This window comes from Oryx dammah, unplaced genomic scaffold, assembly GCF_014754425.2.
Source record: "Oryx dammah isolate SB20612 unplaced genomic scaffold, SCBI_Odam_1.1 HiC_scaffold_19, whole genome shotgun sequence".
NCBI lineage: Eukaryota > Metazoa > Chordata > Mammalia > Artiodactyla > Bovidae > Oryx > Oryx dammah.
In genome coordinates, this window is record NW_024070203.1 from 93,170,920 (window position 1) to 93,189,511 (window position 18,592).

Consider the following 18,592-nt stretch of genomic DNA (forward strand, 5'->3'; position numbering starts at 1 on the left):
GCGCGTGTGAGCCCTGCGCTCTGTAATCTCCCGTGGGCCCTGCGCGCTTGTCAGCCTGCGCTCTGTAATCTCCCGTGGGCTCTGCGTGCGTGTCAGCCTGCGCTCTGTAATCTCCCGTGGGCTCTGCGCGTGTGTGAGCCCTGCGCTCTGTAATCTCCCGTGGGCTCTGCGCGCGTGTGAGCCCTGCGCTCTGTAATCTCCCGTGGGCTCTGCGTGCGTGTGAGCCTGCGCTCTGTAATCTCCCGTGGGCCTCCTGGCATGTAGTGTGTGCAGACACACTGCGTGAGCTGCATGAAACTACTGAGGGACATCTGGAGAGGCAAGCTGACTTTCTTCCTCTGCACTCGTATTTCAAGGACATGTATTGAACTAGCCCACTGAGACAGTACGTGTTACAATGGGACTGCACTGCAGAGGATTCCCTTATCCTTTTATTTTCTCATCAAATCAGACTATAAAACCTCAATATGTACAAATGCTAATGCCACCCCACATATATTTCCCATCTGTTTTCTATGTTAGTGCTGTTAAGGCTTTCTATTCTAGAGACTTTACACTGTTAAAACTAAAAGTAATTAGAAATTCAGTGCCTGAATTACATAAGCTGCATTTCAAGTGGTCAACCTGCCGCAGGTGACTAGTGGTTACTGTATTCAACAGTGCAGACAACGTTTTCATCCGAGCAGAAACTTCTATTGGGTAGCACTGATATCAGTCTTTAAGATTTTTAATGTTTTAAGTCTTTAGTAGAAAGCGACAATGTTAAGACTAAGCATCCTGTCTGGATTAGCAAGTCATCGTATCTTGTGAACATCATCCTAATAGCCAGTTGATTACATTAGCACAGTTTCTTGGTATTTGGTTTTCATGTTCTTAAAACAATTAGTTTTATTTACTTGAATTAACAAATTGGTATTTTAAAAATATACCTTATTTGAAAAATGCAAACATAACCATCAAATTAGAGAAAGCTGTAAAGTATGAAAAGGCTGCCAGCTGCCAGGTGAGAGAGAAAGATGAGACACACAAACACACGGGCCCAAACATACACGTGGCACAACGTGAACACACAGTCGAGAGATTCCAGCTACACAGACGGGAGCACGGACGCTGCGGGGTTCAGAGTGAGACAGGCAGAACGAGACAGGGCTAATGAATATTAAAGACCCTCCTAACTGAATCTGAACCCAGGCATGTGACGTCTGTTTCACAAGAAATATCTTTCTAAGCTGTAGGAGAGGGAATGCATGAGAAAGGAACCGTATTAGAAGAGAAATGCGAGAGCACAGAGACTCTAAGGAAACTAAAGTGTATGACAGATGAAGAAAGGGTATAAAGAAAGGGCTGAATCAATACACTTATTTGAGTTTAGAACTAAAGATCTGCCATGTAATTACAAAAAGATATTGAAAAGTATTTTAAAACCTACTATTTAAATGTATTAATCAATGTACTTTATTCCCGAAAAACACTGAGTGTTTGAATTGGTGGTAAAGTAACTGACCTCTTCCCAAGGAAACCATTTTTTTTAAACACAGTCAAAATTAAGACTTAAAGCCATCATCAAATATTTCATAATGCATTTCAATCTCTGTTCATAAAAAATAGTTTGAAACAATTTCTACAAATGCTATCCAAAGCCAAATTCTTAACATCAAAAGTTGGATTATACTGCCCTCTGGTGTATATTTAGCATACCTGAACAAACTAGAAACTAGTTTTAAAGACATTTAAAAACATTAATAAAGTATTAAAACTATAATTTGTTGTAAAAGTTATGGTATACATTAGCATAGCAGCGGCCCTAACAACGACTTTTTACTAGTATTATACGAAGTCCATATTAACACTTTCACTTTCTAATAAATGAACTCAAATCAATCCAAGAGCAAGCAAGGGCAGGAGAAGGACAATACTACCTAGCTCAACTTGTGGACACAGCGGGGGAAGCAGAGAGGGACAGACTAAGAAGGGAGCACCGGCATACACACCCCGCTGTTCCGTCGCCGCGTCAAGTTCGACTCTCTGTGACCTCTTGCCCGGCAGCCCGCCAGGCCCCCCTGTCCAGGGATGTCTCAGCTAAGAACACTGGGGTGCGCTGCCGCTTACTTCTCCAGCGCTCCTCCCCACCCGGGGGCCAAACCTGCGTCTCCTGCACTGGCAGGCGAGCGTGAATGGACAGCTGGCAGGAACCTGCTGTTAACACAGGGAGCCCAGCTCAGGGCTCGGTGATGACCGAGGGCGCAGGGTGGGGCTGACGGGGCTCAAGGAGGGAATACAGACAGTTATGACTGACTCACGGTGACGTGTGGCAGAAGCCAACACAGTATTGTAAAGCAATTATCCTCCAATTAAAAAAATAAAATCTAGCTCAGTAAAGTTAGAGATAAACTATAAAATGACATATGAGGCATCAAAATAAAAAAGGTTGATTCAGCTGTATCAATATATAGAAAGAATATACTATAAGTTAAAAAGCACTATTGGAGATAAAGTCAGTACATACCCCGATCAATTCTTCAGGAAGATTACAATTCTGAACTTAAATTTATCTAACCCTAAATCTTCAAAACATACAAGGGAAAAAACTGACAGAACTATAAGGAAAAATTAATAAATCCATAATTGAGATTTTAACATAACTCTTCAAGATAATAAAGTGAAAAACAAAAATAGAGTGTAAGATTGGAACAACATATTTAGCATGTTTGATATAATTAAAATATAAACATATATACATACATTCATCTGTCTCCCCAAAACATTTTCAGCAATCATATATTCTAGGTGATCATGCAGATGTCAAGAAATTAAAAAGAAAAGCATCAAAATTCTATGACTAAATGCAAAGTATATTAAATTAGAAAAGATACAGAACTCAATGATGATGAATTATTATTGGTACTTATCAAAACTTGTATGATATAGTGAAGAACTCACAGCCCTGAATGCTAGCTACGTTAGAAGAGAAGGAAGACTGAAAACCCAGGTTCTGAACCAGTCTCTCCACAAATGATAAATAATAATAAAAAAATACAATACACTTACTGCTACTGGATCCTTCCGGTGAAGCTGAGCAGCTGTTACTTGTTTAAATCCACCTGGGTAGCTATTAAAAGAAACAAACACATTACAATTGGGAGTAGGCGATGGACAGTATCCTTGAAATGAATATTCTCTTATAATATGAAAACTATTTTTATTATGAAATTACATTTGCCTCTCCTGGAGGAGGAAATGGCAAGCCACTCCAGTGTTCCTGCCTGGAGGATCCCACGGACAGAGGAGCCTGGCGGGATACAGTCCATGGGGTCACAGAGTCGGACACGACTGAGCGACTAACACCCACACCTGCTTCTGGGAACTATGCTATGCATCACGGCTTACAAATTAAGCAGTAACCATGCTATATGAAATGCTATTAAGTGGTCAAATTTAGGAATCATTATTTTACAAAACCAGTCAATCATAAAGGAAATCAGTCCTGAATATTCACTGGAAGGATTGATGCGAAGCTGAAACTCCTATACTTTGGCCACCTGATGCGAAGAAATGACTCCTTGGAAAAGACCCTGACGCTGGGAAAGATTGAACACGGGAGAAGGGGAGGACAGAGGATGAGATGGTTGGATGGCATCACTGACTCCGTGACATGAGTTTGAGTATACTCTGCGGGTTGGTGATGGACAGGGAGGCCTGGTGTGCTGCGATTCATGGGGTCACAAAGAATCGGACACGACTGAGAGACTGAACTGAATTTCATAAAAAGTTTCACATCTTAGAAATTTCTTGGCTAACCATTTTTAAAATAATTAATCTATTGGCTGTGCTGGGTCTTCACTGGGCTTCCATGGGGGCCTGGCTGGTGGAGAATCCCCCGTAATGCAGGAGACCGGGCTCGACCGCTGGGCTGGGAAGGTGCCCTGGAGGGAAAGGCTTCCCGCTCTGTCCTCATTGCTCCAGGCAGGCACTCTCTGGCCGCATGCTGCTCCGGCACGCGGGCTCTCACAGCACTGCCTGCTCTTGCTGCGGAGCACGGGCCCCAGGTGTGCAGGCTCTGTGCTGCAGCAGGCTCTGCGGTGTGGGCTCAGCAGCCGCCCCAGGCGTGTGGAATCTTCCTGGTCAACGGCGAGGCCTGTGTCCCTCGCACTGGCAGGCGGGTTCTTATCCACTGCATCACCGCGGAAGTCCCTGGCTAACTACATTTCTACTGGAATTTAAGTTCATTCATCATTCAAACAGTCACAGTTGCTTATTTCTGCTTGAATGAAGGGAAAACAAAACAGTGCCAAAATGTGTTTCACGTTCCCTGAAAAAATCAGGCAAAGTGGACAAGCTAGGGGTTGGGTCTGGGGAAAACAGTGGTAGACTACTTGGCTCTGAAGGCAAGTTAATAGTCTAAACAGGTCGTGCTCCTACTTCCTCTCACCAGCAAGTCATATGCTGCTTCTAAGTAACAAAATATTTCATTGTGTTCAGATTAAAATCATAAATGGAGATTAAAAAAAGTATTTGGGATAGAGATCTTAGTAACCTGAATACCCCAGACCCAGGTCTGGAATCAAGGTTTGGCCAGCAGCAACCAGTGTAATATGAGGCAACTCATTTCATCTCTTTATTTACGGGTTTGCTCAGAGAAGAAAAATGCTAGTATCCGCCCCATCTACCTCTCAAGATTTTATGAGAGTCGAGCAGGAAAGTGTTTGTGACAGTGCCTAAGAGATTCAAAACAAAAACAGCATGCAAATGTAAGACTTTATCACACTGAATGGATGGACAAAAGCCTAGATGATTCTCAAGGAAGAGAAAAAGAAAACATGAAGACGGCGGGCTCTGCAAGGGGAACCTGAAATCATCCAAATATGATTCCTTTTACAGGTTTCTTTCAACACTTAAAAACATTTTGAAGAGGATTTAGAGAACCATGTTTTAGGAATGTAATTTTAGAAAGCAAATTTAGAAGTATGCTGAGAAAAATGGATCATTTTCAAAATGATACTCTTTCATTTGTTTCATGGAGTTTCACCCTCAGAACAAGAAATAACTGTCCTCTATTCTTTCTCTCTGGGAAGAAAATACTTTATGCTTTGATCACATGGTTATTTTGTGTGTGTGTGTGTGTGTGTGTGTGTGTGTGTGAAGGAAAGTTAACGTTTATTTTTTTTTCTTTTATTTAATTGGAGGCTACTTACTTTACAATACAGTAGTAGTTTTCCCATACATTGACATGAATCAGCCACGGGTGTACACGTGTTCCCCATCCTTATCACATGGTTATCTTGCATTTTCATATTTCTTTCCCAATTGCCTCTAAACTTTACAAAACTTGTCTTACATATATTGTACTTTGCCAAAAGTAAAAATGACTAAAAATGAATGTGAATTAATTTTTGTTAAAGATTTCATGAAAGTGTTTAAGTATAGGAATAGGCAAAGGTTGGCTAACAAGCAAAAGTGTTTTTCCAAGCATTTAAGACCTACTTGGGCAAAAGACGAAAAGAAACAGATGGGAACCTCAAAGCTGGCTTGTCTAAGATGAAGGTGCACTTGGAAATAAAATAACTTTGATCAAAAATGAAAGGTCAGTGTCTAACGGTATCTTGGATGATACTGAAAAAACTATGCTTAATAAAGTTTGTGCACGACCTGAAACTGAGGGTTAACTAATGCATTACCTGAAACAATCCAGGCCTCAAAGGACCTTCAAAGGCTGGAGATGAAACTTAGCGTGGAGTAAACTCAGGGTGCTACAGCCAGATGAAAGTGCAACTGAAACACAGGAAGGAGGGTGCGAGGTTGAAAAGGCCCAGCGAGCTTTAGCTGACAGCACACTCAGTGCAGCACACAGCGACACGGCCGTGAAGAAGCCCTCGACTGCAGCAGAAGACGGAACAACTGAAACAGGGAGAAGCCACACCACACCAGAGAGCCATCAGGACACAGCCAGGGGAGTGCCACTCAGCTAGGGTACTGACAAGTAATGACTGCGCCCAGAGAACAGTGAGCAAGATATGACGGAGATCTTCGAGGGAAGTCACATAAACGACTTTGCATGAACTACATCATGAGAAATGCTGGGCTGGAAGAAACACAGCTGGAATCAAGACTGCCGGGAGAAATATCAATAACCTCAGATATGCAGATAACACCACCTTTATGGCAGAAAGTGAAGAGGAACTCAAAAGCCTCTTGGTGAAAGTGAAAGAGAGTGAAAAAGTTGGCCTAAAGCTCAACATTCAGAAAACGAAGATCATGGCATCCGGTTCCATCACTTCATGGCAAATAGATGGGGAAACAGTGGAAACAGTGTCAGACTTTATTTTTCTGGGCTCCAAAATCACTGCAGATGGTGACTGCAGCCATGAAATTAAAAGACGCTTACACCTTGGAAGAAAAGTTATGACCAACCTAGACAGCATATTCAAAAGCAGAGACATTACTTTGCCAACAAAGGTCCATCTAGTCAAGGCTATGGTTTTTCCTGTGGTCATGTATGGATGTGAGAGTTGGACTGTGAAGAAGGCTGAGTGCCCAAGAATTGATGCTTTTGAACTGTGGTGTTGGAGAAGACTCTTGACAGTCCCTTGGACTGCAAGGAGATCCAACCAGTCCATTCTGAAGGAGATCGGCCCTGGGATTTCTTTGGAGGGAATGATGCTAAAGCTGAAACTCCAGTACTTTGGCCACCTCATGCCAAGAGTTGACTCACTGGAAAAGACTGATGCTGTGAGGGATTGGGGGCAGGAGGAGAAGGGGATGACCGAGGATGAGATAGCTGGATGGCATCATGGACTCGATGGACATGAGTCTGAGTGAACTCCGGGAGATGGTGATGGACAGGGAGGCCTGGCGTGCTGCGATTCATGGGGTCGCAGAGTCAGACATGACTGAGCGACTGAAGAACAGCAACAAAGGCCACTATGAAAGCTGAAGAGACAGGTGACGACTTAACAGCTCTGAGATCTTTCCAAAATCCAGCCCATGTCAAAGGCAGAATGACGGGCTGCCTCAGGAGCTAGGAGACTGCTACTATTCAAAGACAGGCAGACCTGTAATCTGACAGGGATGCTGTGGGAAGCTGTAACGGTGTTTTTCCAACTGGGGACTCTCCTCACCATTCTTTCAATCTCTCATGCACTTTTAGAAGTTCAAGACGCTTCTGGAAACAGCAGTAAGGCAAATCAGAAGCAGCAGAAAAAAATGAGAAGACTGACTGAAGAAGGAGAGAAATCTATATCAGAGAGGTTAGCGTGACAGATACGCTCAGGAAAACCAACAGCCTCGGGCAGTTACAAGGATCTGGAACAGTTTCGTGGTTTTCTGATTGAGTAAATCACACACACATCACGAACAGAATCAGTGTTTCCTTAAGTTTCTTTTTCTTTCCAAGTTGATTCCTTACTCTCTTGCTTCTGTGTTTTGGCTGGGCCGTGCGGGGTCTTAGTCCCCTGAGCGCGTTTGAGCCCGTGCCCTGCAGTGGGAGTGCAGAGTCCTAACCACTGGACCACCCGGGAAGCCCCTTAAATCCCTTTAAGTATAGTCAACAGTATTAAAGCAATGCATTTCCACTGCCTATCTTCCAGGACAAAAGCATCATCTTACCCAGTATGTGAGGAGTACACTTTTTGCTCCCACTTGTTTCCAGAAAAGGCAATGTGCCTTGTGTTCATGATGACAACATGATCCCCACAGTCACCTGGATTTAAAAGAACAAAGAAAGAAAAATAGGATTTTGGTTGAAAATCTTGACTTTAAGAAAAAGTACACTTGGTTATTTACAAAGCTTCCCAAAGTCCAAAGAACACATCAGTGAGTATGAAGCCTGCCAGTGCAACATCAAAATCCTTGAGCAGACTGGTGTTTTTCTTTTATATAACATCTAAGTATAGAGGAGTTGGCTAGACATTCGGAAAATCTCAACACTGGAAGGTAAAAGAGAATCTGGGAAAGAGCCACTAACAACCTAGGTCTCTGAAAGGCAAACTACTGCTACTCTTATTATCTTTGGCCATCAATGATTACACTTCGTTAAAATGTAATAATTACACTTTGATAATAATTACAAGTCACCACTTTTAACTATCTAATAAAAATTTCCCCTTAAAAATAAAAGAGAAAATGAAACAATATGCATATAGATGAAAAAAGGTCTATTTACCAGTAGGTAAATTGGAAACACATGTGGAACATCACAATTGTTATTCATTTCAAATTCAGAGAAGAGAGTATTATGCTCTCATGCTTAACTACTAACCCAAGGCTTTTTCCAATCACATTTAACTAGTTAAATGTCTTTCAAACTGGAAAAAAAAAAATTAAACTTTGGTAAACAGTTTTCAGAAACAGGAATTGAGTTTATTTACAAAAATTTATCACCTTAGATTTCAAGCCTTATTTGATTTCTATTTATAATATTGGGCTAAATTAAATGGCCAAATAAAATTCAAACTAATTAAACCAAGGGGAAAACTCAAAGGTTTGTGTGAGGAACTCTAAGCTCTCACCGGGGATCCACGGTCTCCTTCCTCCCGCATGGTGTGCAGCATGGCTTCTATGTTCTGATCTTATAGGATAGGGTTTGAGAAACGTCTGAAAAACCGCCGTTCCAATTCAGTGATAAATAACAGAAGTTTGGCTTTGGCTTTTATGCTTGTTTCCAGCCTCGATGCACAAATATCCAAATGCCACTGCAGTTTCTTTTTCTTCTTTTCGTATCCCGGAACTTCTGCGTGGCTAACACGACAGCCCATCACGGAGGCCACCACAAACCCCACTGAGTAGAAAGAGACTGTGATGGGAACAGGGGTGTTGTTCCAATTTACCGCTGGTACGTAAACATTCACTTCTAAAATAGTATTCTAGATTTCAGTCCACTTCAGTCGCTCAGTCATGTCCAACTCTTTGCGACCCCATGAATCGCAGCACACCAGGCCTCCCTGTCCATCACCAACTCCCAGAGTGGACTCAGACTCACGTCCATCGAGTCTGTGATGCCATCCAACCATCTCATCCTCGGTCATCCTCTTCTCCTCCTGCCCACAATCCCTCACAGCATCAGAGTCTTTTCCAATGAGTCAACTTTTGCATGAGGTGGCCAAAGTACTGGAGCTTCAGCTTTAGCATCATTCCTTCCAAAGAACACCCAGGGCTGATCTCCTTCAGAATGGACTGGTTTGATCTCCTTGCAGTCCAGGGGACTCTCAAGAGTCTTCTCCAACACCACAGTCCAAAAGCATCAATTCTTCGGTTCTCAGCTTTCTTCACAGTCCAACTCTCACATCCATACATGACTACTGGAAAAACCATAGCCTTGACTAGACGGACCTTAGTTGGCAAAGTAATGTCTCTGCTTTTGAATATGCTATCTAGGTTGGTCATAACTTTTCTTCCAAGGAGTAAGCGTCTTTTAATTTCATGGCTGCAGTCACCATCTGCAGTGATTTTGGAGCCCAAAAAAGAAAGTCTGACACTGTTTCCTCTGTTTCCCCATCTATTTGCCATGAAGTGATGGGACCAGATGTCATGATCTTCGTTTTCTGAATGTTGAGCTTTAAGCCAACTTTTTCACTCTCCACTTTCACTTTCATCAAGAAGCTTTTTAGCTCCTCTTCACTTTCTGCCATAAGGGTGGTGTCATCTGCATATCTGAGGTGATTGAGATTTCTCCCGGCAATCTTGATTCCAGCTTGTGTTTCTTCCAGTCCAGCATTTCTCATGATGTACTCTGCATAGAAGTTAAATAAGCAGGGTGACAATATACAGCCTTGATGTACTCCTTTTCCTATTTGGAACCAGTCTGTTGTTCCATGTCCAGATCACAATGGTGTGATCACTCACCTAGCGCCAGATATCCTGGAATGTGAAGTCAAGTGGGCCTAGGAAAGCATCACTACGAACAAAGTTAGTGGAGGTGATGGAATTCCAGTGGAGCTATTTCAAATCCTGAAAGATGATGCTGTGAAAGTGCTGCACTCAGTATGCCAGCACATTTGGAAAACTCAGCAGTGGCCACAGGACTGGAAAAGGTCAGTTTTCATTCCAATTCCAAAGAAAGGCAATGCCAAAGAATGCTCAAACTACCGCACAATTGCACTCATCTCACATGCTAGTAAAGTAATGCTCAAAATTCTCCAAGCCAGGCTTCAGCAATACGTGAACCGGGAACTCCCTGATGTTCAAGCTGGTTTTAGAAAAGGCAGAGGAACCAGAGATCAAATTGCCAACATCTGATGGATCATGGAAAAAGCAAGAGAGCTCCAAAAAAAACATCTATTTCTGCTTTATTGACTATGCCAAAGCCTTTGACTGTGTGGATCACCACAAACCGTGGAAAATTCTGAAAGAGATGGGAATACCAGAGCACCTGACCTGCCTCTTGAGAAATCTGTATGCAGGTCAGGAAGAAACAGTTAGAACTGGACATGGAACAACAGATTGGTTCCAAATAGGAAAAGGAGTATGTCAAGGCTGTATAATGTCCCCCTGCTTATTCCAGATATAACTAGGAGCAAAAACCTTCAGTGCTTTGTGTGGCGATGTTCTAGGAGTGACCTGAAGAATGTATGTGCGATTAACACCGTGAAATTTAAATGACATTGTTAACATCTGAGACAGACTGACGCAACTGAGTAGTAAGAGAAATACTTTAGCTGGGTAACTTTAAGAAGAGCATTTTAAACTTTTCCCTCCTAACAAATTCTTAAAAGATTTAAATAAACAATGCAAAACAGACCACTAGAGATTAGATTAGTTGAAGTGTTTGAATTGCGAACATTCACAATATTAGCTTTAAGAACTGTGTGAAGCTTTGATTTGATTTCATTCCATGTGCACCAGAAATATTTTAGGATAACCTGATAACTTCAGATCATCCTAAAGAATGGTTTCCATCTGCTTCTTTCAAATGCTCATATAGTCTTCCTCAACTGACTTACTTGTGGACAAGAAAAGAATGGCGTTCTCACGAAGAGTAAGTCATAATGCAGAAATCACCAAGGGCCCTGCCTTTTCATTATCAGCAAGAAATGAACATGTTCACAAAGCACCCGTGTCCCCAGCTCAGGAGGGCAGCTCCAGTTAGAAGGGAGCGCATGTAAAGTGGTTCAAAGACCGTATACTCACATATCTGCACGTACACAGAGGCCCACTGGGCTTGGTGAGATGCTGTGGCAAACCAACTTTCCCTTCACATGGTTGTTTTTTTCTTACGGAAACTGGTTTGGGTCAAGATGGAAATGCCATGGGATTAGAAGAACATGCTCCTTTCACAAAATTGGGGAGAAGATGGAATCAGCAGTAGCCATATAACTCTTTTTCAAGTACAGCACTTATCCATCCACTGAATTAAAGTTCTGCTGGCTTCCCTGGTGGCTCAGACGGTAAAGCGTCTGCCTGGGGACACCCGGGTTCGATTCCTGGGTCGGGAAGATCCCCTGGAGAAGGAAATGGCAATCCACTCAAGCACTCTTGCCTGGAAAATCCTATGGATGGAGGAGCCTGATAGGCTACAGTCCATGGGGTCACAGAGTCGGACACGACTGAGCGGCTTCACTTTCACTTTCCTTACAAGTAAGTCACCACTGCAAAAGCACTCCTGCTGCTGCTGCTGCTGAGTCGCTCAGTCGTGTCCGACCCTGTGCGACCCCAGAGACGGCAGCCCACCAGGCTCCCCCATCCCTGGGGTTCTCCAGGCAAGAACACTGGAGTGGGGTGCCATTTCCTTCTCCAATGCATGAGAGTGAAAAATGAAAGTGAAGTCACTGAGTCGTGTCCAACTCTCAGCGACCCCATGGGCTGCAGCCCTCCAGGCTCCTCCATCCATGGGAGTTTCCAGGCAAGAGCACTGGAGTGGATGCCATCGCCGTCTCCGAAAGCTCTCCTTGCGCGCTGCAGAGTGAACACTTGGCCAGAACACAGACCAGCCTTGCTGCCAGGCCGTTTTTTCCTAGGAGTGGAGGACAGCTTTTCTAGGAAATCAGAAATTTACTTTTTAAAGACTAAATTGTATTTTTGTTTCACTGTATTTAATATTCGACTTTTATCAGCAGAAGTTTGGACTTTTCATGTCCCAAAGTGAAGTGAAATGAAGTCACTCAGTCGTGTCCGACTCTTTGCGACCCCATGGACTGTAGCCCACCAGGCTCCTCCGTCCATGGGATTCTCCAGGCAATACTGGAGTGGGTTGCCATTTCCTTCTCCAAGGGATTTTCCCGACCCAGGGATCAATCCCATGTCCCTAAGATGTCACTAAAATCAGAACTTAAACTGCAAAAAAAAAAAAAAACCCCAAAACGTAAACTGCAAGCAGTTTTAAATTTACAAATATGTTGTTTGAGGTGTTTTTCTAACATTTATTGGTTTAATCAGCATTTATTATGTATGTTTTCTGTGCTTATGTTATAGACATGTTTACTTGAAAACTGACACACAGTTTCCCAGAAAAACAATATTATAAATGATGGCCACATATACAGGAAGAGCTATAAAGGTTAGTATTCAGGTGTGATAATGACATTTAGGTTACACTGGAGAATATTCGTAGGAGACATATGCTGAAATATTTAGGGGGAGATATACTGATTATCTTTTATTTTCAAATGATTGAGTAAAAATAACACGGTAAAATACTGTGTAATCTAGATGGATATAGAGAAATTCACTGTACTATTTTGACCTTTTCTGACATTGTGAAAACTTTTATAAGAAAAGTGAGAGAAAAAGTAAAAGACTAAGCAGTGGAAAAAAGGGAAGAAGAAAAGGCAGACATTGCACAGAATGGGAAACGACAAACAGGCCAGCATATACATGAAGATACTGACCTCCATGTGCAATTAGGAAAATGCAAATTAAAACCACAGAGCACTTCTCAGCTACAGAATGTTACTCAGATGAGGAACAATGAAAACCTCTGCATATGAAGACTGACCAGGCTCCTGTGCATCTCTGAACTCAGTAATTCCTGTCCTACAGACAGACCTCAGAGAAACTCTTCCACATGCGTCCTGGGAAAACGGTACAAGAATATTGATAGCAATGTTGTGTGTAAGAAACAAAACAGGAGGTAAACCACCCACATGCTGAGTGAATGGATATTTACTTCATCATTACTATTATTAATTTTCTTAAAAGTATTATCTATATTTAAATACAGATAGATGAATACATCCCTATCCATCTATACACATCTTTGTATATTTCATATTTCAAAACAAAGTTAAAACTCAGTTGCAAAAAGCATTGTTGACAGGCCAAGCAAGATGAAGAGTAAGAACTGACACCCGGGCCTTGCAGGGTGGACAGGGAGTGCCTAGGAAAGTGAAGTCAATCAGAACTACCTGGGCTAAACAGAAGGCTTTCAGTACAAAAGCAACTGTTTTTTATTTTGGAAACAGGATATGGAAAAGCAAATTTGTTAACTCAAAATAGTGAAAAATAACTTTCCATACCTAACTAGCTATATATATCTCTCTGAAGGAAAGAGTCTTTAGAAGAGAGGGCAAGCTTATCTGTGTATTTTCAAAAGCTCTCTATTGAAATGCACGTTGCCACGTGGAGATGTGCCGAAGAGTGAGCGTTTAAAGTCCAAGTCAGGACGTTTCTGAGAGTGAAAGGAAGAGCTACTGATAATTCTTCTGGGACAATGGCATAAAATGGGACTGTTCCAGGTGAAACGGTCTATGTGGTTTTCCTATGAAGAAGCAAAATTCATTTTAGTGCCCCAACAGGATCTCGGCGAAGATGGAATAAGGGATCGTCAAGGAAAAAAACCAGATCCTTGGAGCAGTCCAGTCAAACATCTTCAAAATTCTATCCTCACATGAAAACTGCATTTACCGACAAGTCTGAAATGATACTCACTCAGTTGATGGTAGACAGGCTTATGCAATCCTTGAAGTCTAACTGATGCCAGGGCAGCAAGCTTGCCAGGGGGCTGCATCTTCCCATCTAGGAGATACCAAACTCGGGCAAAAGTGGCCCATTGCTTAAGAGATGGAAGAGGAAACAAGGGAGAGTCTCATCAGATGGGAACACTGAGTTTGTTATCATCTACCATTGCACATAATCTACAGTTCACGTCAACAATTACGACGAAAAGGATCCCATCGTTAGATAACTTTTCTCATTTCTATTTCTGGAGAAAGGGGATCTTTCCTCATTCTTCTGCAGAGATGAATGCAGTCATTCTTCCTGCCTGCTTTTCTATTAGCAGTATGGATTATGCTTTATTAAAAATATTCCAAAGATATTATTTCCTTTTACAGTTTGTATTTTTCGTGCCATGCACAACAGAGGGTTAATGAGAAAGCAGAGACTGTTTCTGAAGGTCTTCAAAAGTGCTTGAGATCCGAAGATGCGTCACATTGAGAGAAGAGTGGCCGGTTAGAAACTGATGACTGTTCAGGAGTTTAGTGGAAGAAAGTGTGAAAAAGGGCTAGTTGCTCAGTGGTGTCTGACTCTTTGCAACCCCATGGGCTGTAGCCCGCCAGGCTCCTCTGTCCATGGGATTTTCCAGGCAGGAATGCTGGAGTGGGCAGCCATTCCCTTCTCCAGAGCATGTTTCTGACCCAGGGATTGAAGCCAGGTCTCCTGAATTGCAGGCCCATTCTTCACATTTGAGCCACCAGGGAGCTAGCAGAAACGAAGCTCAAGAAGTATAGATGGATAATATGACTAAACTTAAATTTCAAAAAACCGCCTTAGACCAACACCTGAGGCTGCCGCAGGGTTTCTGCGGTGTCTAACACTGCCTTCAAACGCTAAGAGAATCACAGGCCAGAAAGACCTTGATCAGATCCTTTCTCTGTGGATACACACAAGCTGCCAATGTTGGAGAAAGCATTGGTACCACTAGGCTGGCTGGTTTTATCTTAAATTTAACCATCACAACCTCTAATCGGTGAAACTGCTTTCCCATCTGTGTTTCCCTGTTCTCATTTCTCTAGTCTCTACCCCACTCCCCTGTATATCTTTTGTCAGGCTTATCTCTATTTCCTATGTTTTGATGCCCCTGTAAAGGGTATTGCATTTTTAATTTAAATTTCTGATTGTTGCTAGCATACAGAAATACACTTCATTTTTATATTTTGGTCTTATATACTGCAACCTTGCTAAAGTCATTTATCAGTTCTAGTAACTTTTTGTATATTCCCTTTTCTCCACAGATGATCCTTTTCTTTACAAATAAGGAGAGCTTCTAGCCCACATACTTTCCACATCTCTCTCAGCATATGAACTAAAAAAAAAAAAAATTCAATTGTCTGCAGGACAATCTTGTTTCTTCAATAAATTGCAAAGAAAAAAGATAGGACAGGAACCCATTATTAAGAGACTTAAAAAACCACCTCAGCAACTTACTGTACTTTGGATCCCATTCCAAAGAAAAAAATCATAAAAATATTCTGTATTAATATTTATATATGTGAGAAAATTGGAAATGTGAACATATACTGAATAATTGATATTAAGGAATCGCTATGAAATTTTCATTTAGCTTTGATAAATGGTAATGGGGTTAAAAAAAATCTTTATCTTATAAAGGACGTACTGAAACGTCTACTGATGAAATAAGTAAATGAGGCACAGATTAAATGATACTGACTGTGAGCCTCCGAAACTGGGTGGTGCTCTACTTTAGTATCTGACTGAGATTCTCCATAATAAAGTTAAAAAACAAAAAAGCTACTCCTGACCTCCATTCCTTACCAATGACTGCCTCATCTCTTTCCTTTTCTTGGCAGGAAACTCTTGCAAAGAGCTGTCTTTACTCCAAATTTCTCTCTCCTCATTCTTTCTTCAGGGCTGCCCCGGTGGCTCAGCAGTGAAGAATCCGCCTGCCAATGCAGGCGATAGGGTTCCATCCCTGGGTCGGGAAGATCCCCTGGCGAAGCAAAGAGCAATTCACTCCAGTGTCCTTGCCTGGAGAATCTCATGGACAGAGGAGCCTGGCAGGATGCAGGCTGTGGGGTCGCAACGGAGGCGGCACAGCTTAGGGCCTAAACAGCAACCGAAACAACGCCTTCTTCAACCTGCTCCAGCCGGGCTTCTGTCTTCCCATACCCCAGCCACACACTGTTGCCAGTTACCATGACCGTCACTAACGAAATCCCTCGGTCAATTCTAAGTCTCTGACATGGTTGATCATTCCCCTCTCCTGGGTGTTCTTTCTTCACTTAATCTCTGGAACACCACTGTCTACCCCCATTCGCCCATCACGCTGATTCTGTCTCTTGCCTCTGGAAGGCTGGTATGTTCCACAACTGTTCGTGGTCCTCTTCTTCTCTTTACTTACTTCCTCAAAGACTTCATCCAGGCCATTTGTGCGCTTATGACTTACATTTCCAGCCTGGACCTCTTTTCCTAACTCCTGAACTCTTTGAGACCCTACGGACTGCATCCTGCCAGGCTCCTCTGGCCGTGGGATTCTCCAGGCAAGTATACTGGAGGGGGGGTGCCATTTCCTCCTCCAGGGGATCTTCCCCACCCAGGGATCAAATCCACGACGCCTGCGTCTCCTGCACCGGCAGTCTGATTCCTTCACCACTAAGCCACCTGGGAAGGCCCCTGAACTATACACTTGTTCAACGCCCACCTGGCATACACACTACAGTGTTTTTAAAACTGTATGTAGCAGAAGACCAGTTTTTCCCAAGCCATTACAGACCAATACTCTGATAGGAAAAAAAAAACCCCAACAAAACCTTGATAAGGCAATTAAAATGCTGCCCCAACGCCAAACTGCTCCAGTTCTTTTTAGTGGTTAACTTTAATTCCCGTGTCTCCTTCATCAGGGGCAGGTAACAAAGAGTTCAAGGACGGAATCTCACCTGGGGCAGGCCCAGGCTAAGAGGCATCTTAAAGCAACATACCCAAAACCAAACCCTGCTCTTCCTCTGAAACCTGCTTCAGTCCCAGCCTTCCCTGTCTCAGCTGAGGGACGCTCCCTCCGGTTGTTGAAACAAAAAAACCTTGGATTAGTCCTTGTTTTTTTCTGCTGCTGTCGGCCACACAGTCCTTCCGGAAATCTTACCGGTCCCACCTTCACACGGAACGTGACCAGTTTTCACCACTACACAGCAACTGAGCCTGGTTCGCGCCCCGCGGCATGTCTAGCCTGGATTATTGCGGCAGCCTCCAAATAGATTCTTTGCTTCTGTCGTCCACCAATTCCCATTTCTAAACAATTCGGTCTTAACTCAGCAGTCGGATACTCCTTGTAATCCGGATCAGGTTACTACTTGGTTCAAAACCCTCCAAAGTGAAAGTCGCTCAGTCGTTTCTGACTCTCTGCGATCCCATAGACTACACGGTCCGTGGGATTCTCCAGGCCGGAACTCTTACCAGGGGATCTTCCCAAGCCAGGGATCACGCAGATTCTTTACCATCTGACCCACCAAGGACGCCCACTGAACTGCATTCCTGTGCTCACTCGCTCAGTCGTGTCCGTCTTCTCTGCGACCCTACGAACTGGAGCCCGCCAGGCTCCTGTCCACGGGATTCTCCAGGCAAGAACGCTGGAGTGGGGTGCCGTTTCCTCCTCCAGGGGGTCTTCCCCACCCAGGGGTCGCGCCCACGTCTCGCGCCTCCTTGCACCGGCAGGCTGCTTCCTCACCCGCTGAGCCGCCAGGGAAGCCCCAGCCTCAACTCGCCCCCTCCCCCAAGGCGGCCCTTGTGCTGCACAAACTCTTCCGGTGCTGCGCAGGGCCCTACGAGACCCACCGGATCAGCTCCCTCCCCGTCGCCCCCACACCGCTGCGGGGTGAGGGGAGACCAGCGAAGGGGGTCGACTGAAAACGCCGAAGCAGGGGCGCCGAGAGCGCTCCACGAAGCGGTCAGCGGCGACCCTCGTCTGGGCTTTATCGCCGCATCTCCGGGCCGAGGGGCCCGGCTCCCCCTCCGCCTCGGCGTCGCCGAGTCCGGCCGCCTCCCGCCCCGGTGAGGAAGCCCGCCCCGCCGGGAGCGCAGCCTCACCTGCGGCGCCCTGGACAGACCCGCCATGCTCCCCAGCGGCGGCCCCGCGCTTCCGCCAGGGCCCGGCGCCGCCTCGCATCACGGCCCGGCGGGAAACGCGCGCCGCTGCGGGGGACGGTTCCTAGGCCGGCAAGCCTTCGTCTGCTTCTCCGCGCTTCCCACGTCTCTTCCCGTCTTCCCACCACAGCCATTCCGTCAGGAAGACGGCACACGATGCGGTAATTGAGAGAATAGCCCCCGAAAGTCACTCGCTTGCTGGAAAGGGTGCGGAAACCGACGGGGGGAGGGCCGTTTCCCGCCGAGCTGCAGAGAGCGCGCCGGAAGTGCTTCAGGCGCGCGGGCGGTTTGGACGGACGCGGGCCGCGCGCGCGCGGAGGGATGGATCGGTACCTGCTCCTCGCGGTCTGGGGCGAGGGGAAGGCGGCGGCGGCGGCGGGCCCGGGGCGTGGGCCCGAGGCCTCGCGCGGCGAGGGCCCCGGGAGGCCGCCGGGTAGGCGCCGAGCGGAGAAAGCGCGGGAGCGGCTCGCGGGGCGGAGAGCACTGGGGGCCCGGGTTTTCCTGGGGAGGGCGGGGCGGAGGGGCCGCGGGGAGCCGGGGCCGAGGAGGGTCGCCTGCCGGGGCCGAG

The 18,592-nt window shown here is 44.8% G+C and overlaps 2 protein-coding genes across 7 annotated transcripts in view; one reads left to right on the top strand and one right to left on the bottom strand.

Moving 5' to 3' along the window:
• Positions 1–18,237, bottom strand: part of MRPL13 (mitochondrial ribosomal protein L13) — a 43,182-nt gene extending 24,945 nt beyond the window's left edge. For 3 of the 5 annotated variants that reach the window (XM_040261795.1, XM_040261793.1, XM_040261794.1), the window contains exons 1-4: positions 17,968–18,237; positions 13,858–13,981; positions 7,603–7,696; positions 3,049–3,109 (exon numbers count right to left, since the gene is read on the bottom strand). In XM_040261795.1, coding sequence (XP_040117729.1) covers positions 3,049–3,109; positions 7,603–7,696; positions 13,858–13,981; positions 17,968–17,994 — 306 coding nt within the window. In that variant the 5' untranslated portion in view covers positions 17,995–18,237. The remainder of the gene's footprint in view (positions 1–3,048; positions 3,110–7,602; positions 7,697–13,857; positions 13,982–17,967) is intronic. The other 2 variants (XM_040261797.1, XM_040261796.1) reach the window with 2 other exon arrangements.
• A 78-nt stretch (positions 18,238–18,315) lies between these two features.
• The window catches only part of LOC120878888 (MDM2 binding protein), a 68,237-nt gene continuing 67,960 nt past the window's right edge, over positions 18,316–18,592 (top strand). For both annotated transcript variants that reach the window (XR_005724652.1, XM_040261798.1), the window contains exon 1: positions 18,316–18,457. Coding sequence is in view for 1 of the 2 variants with exons in the window: in XM_040261798.1 (XP_040117732.1) it covers positions 18,346–18,457 (112 nt within the window). In the remaining variant the exon portion in view is untranslated. The remainder of the gene's footprint in view (positions 18,458–18,592) is intronic.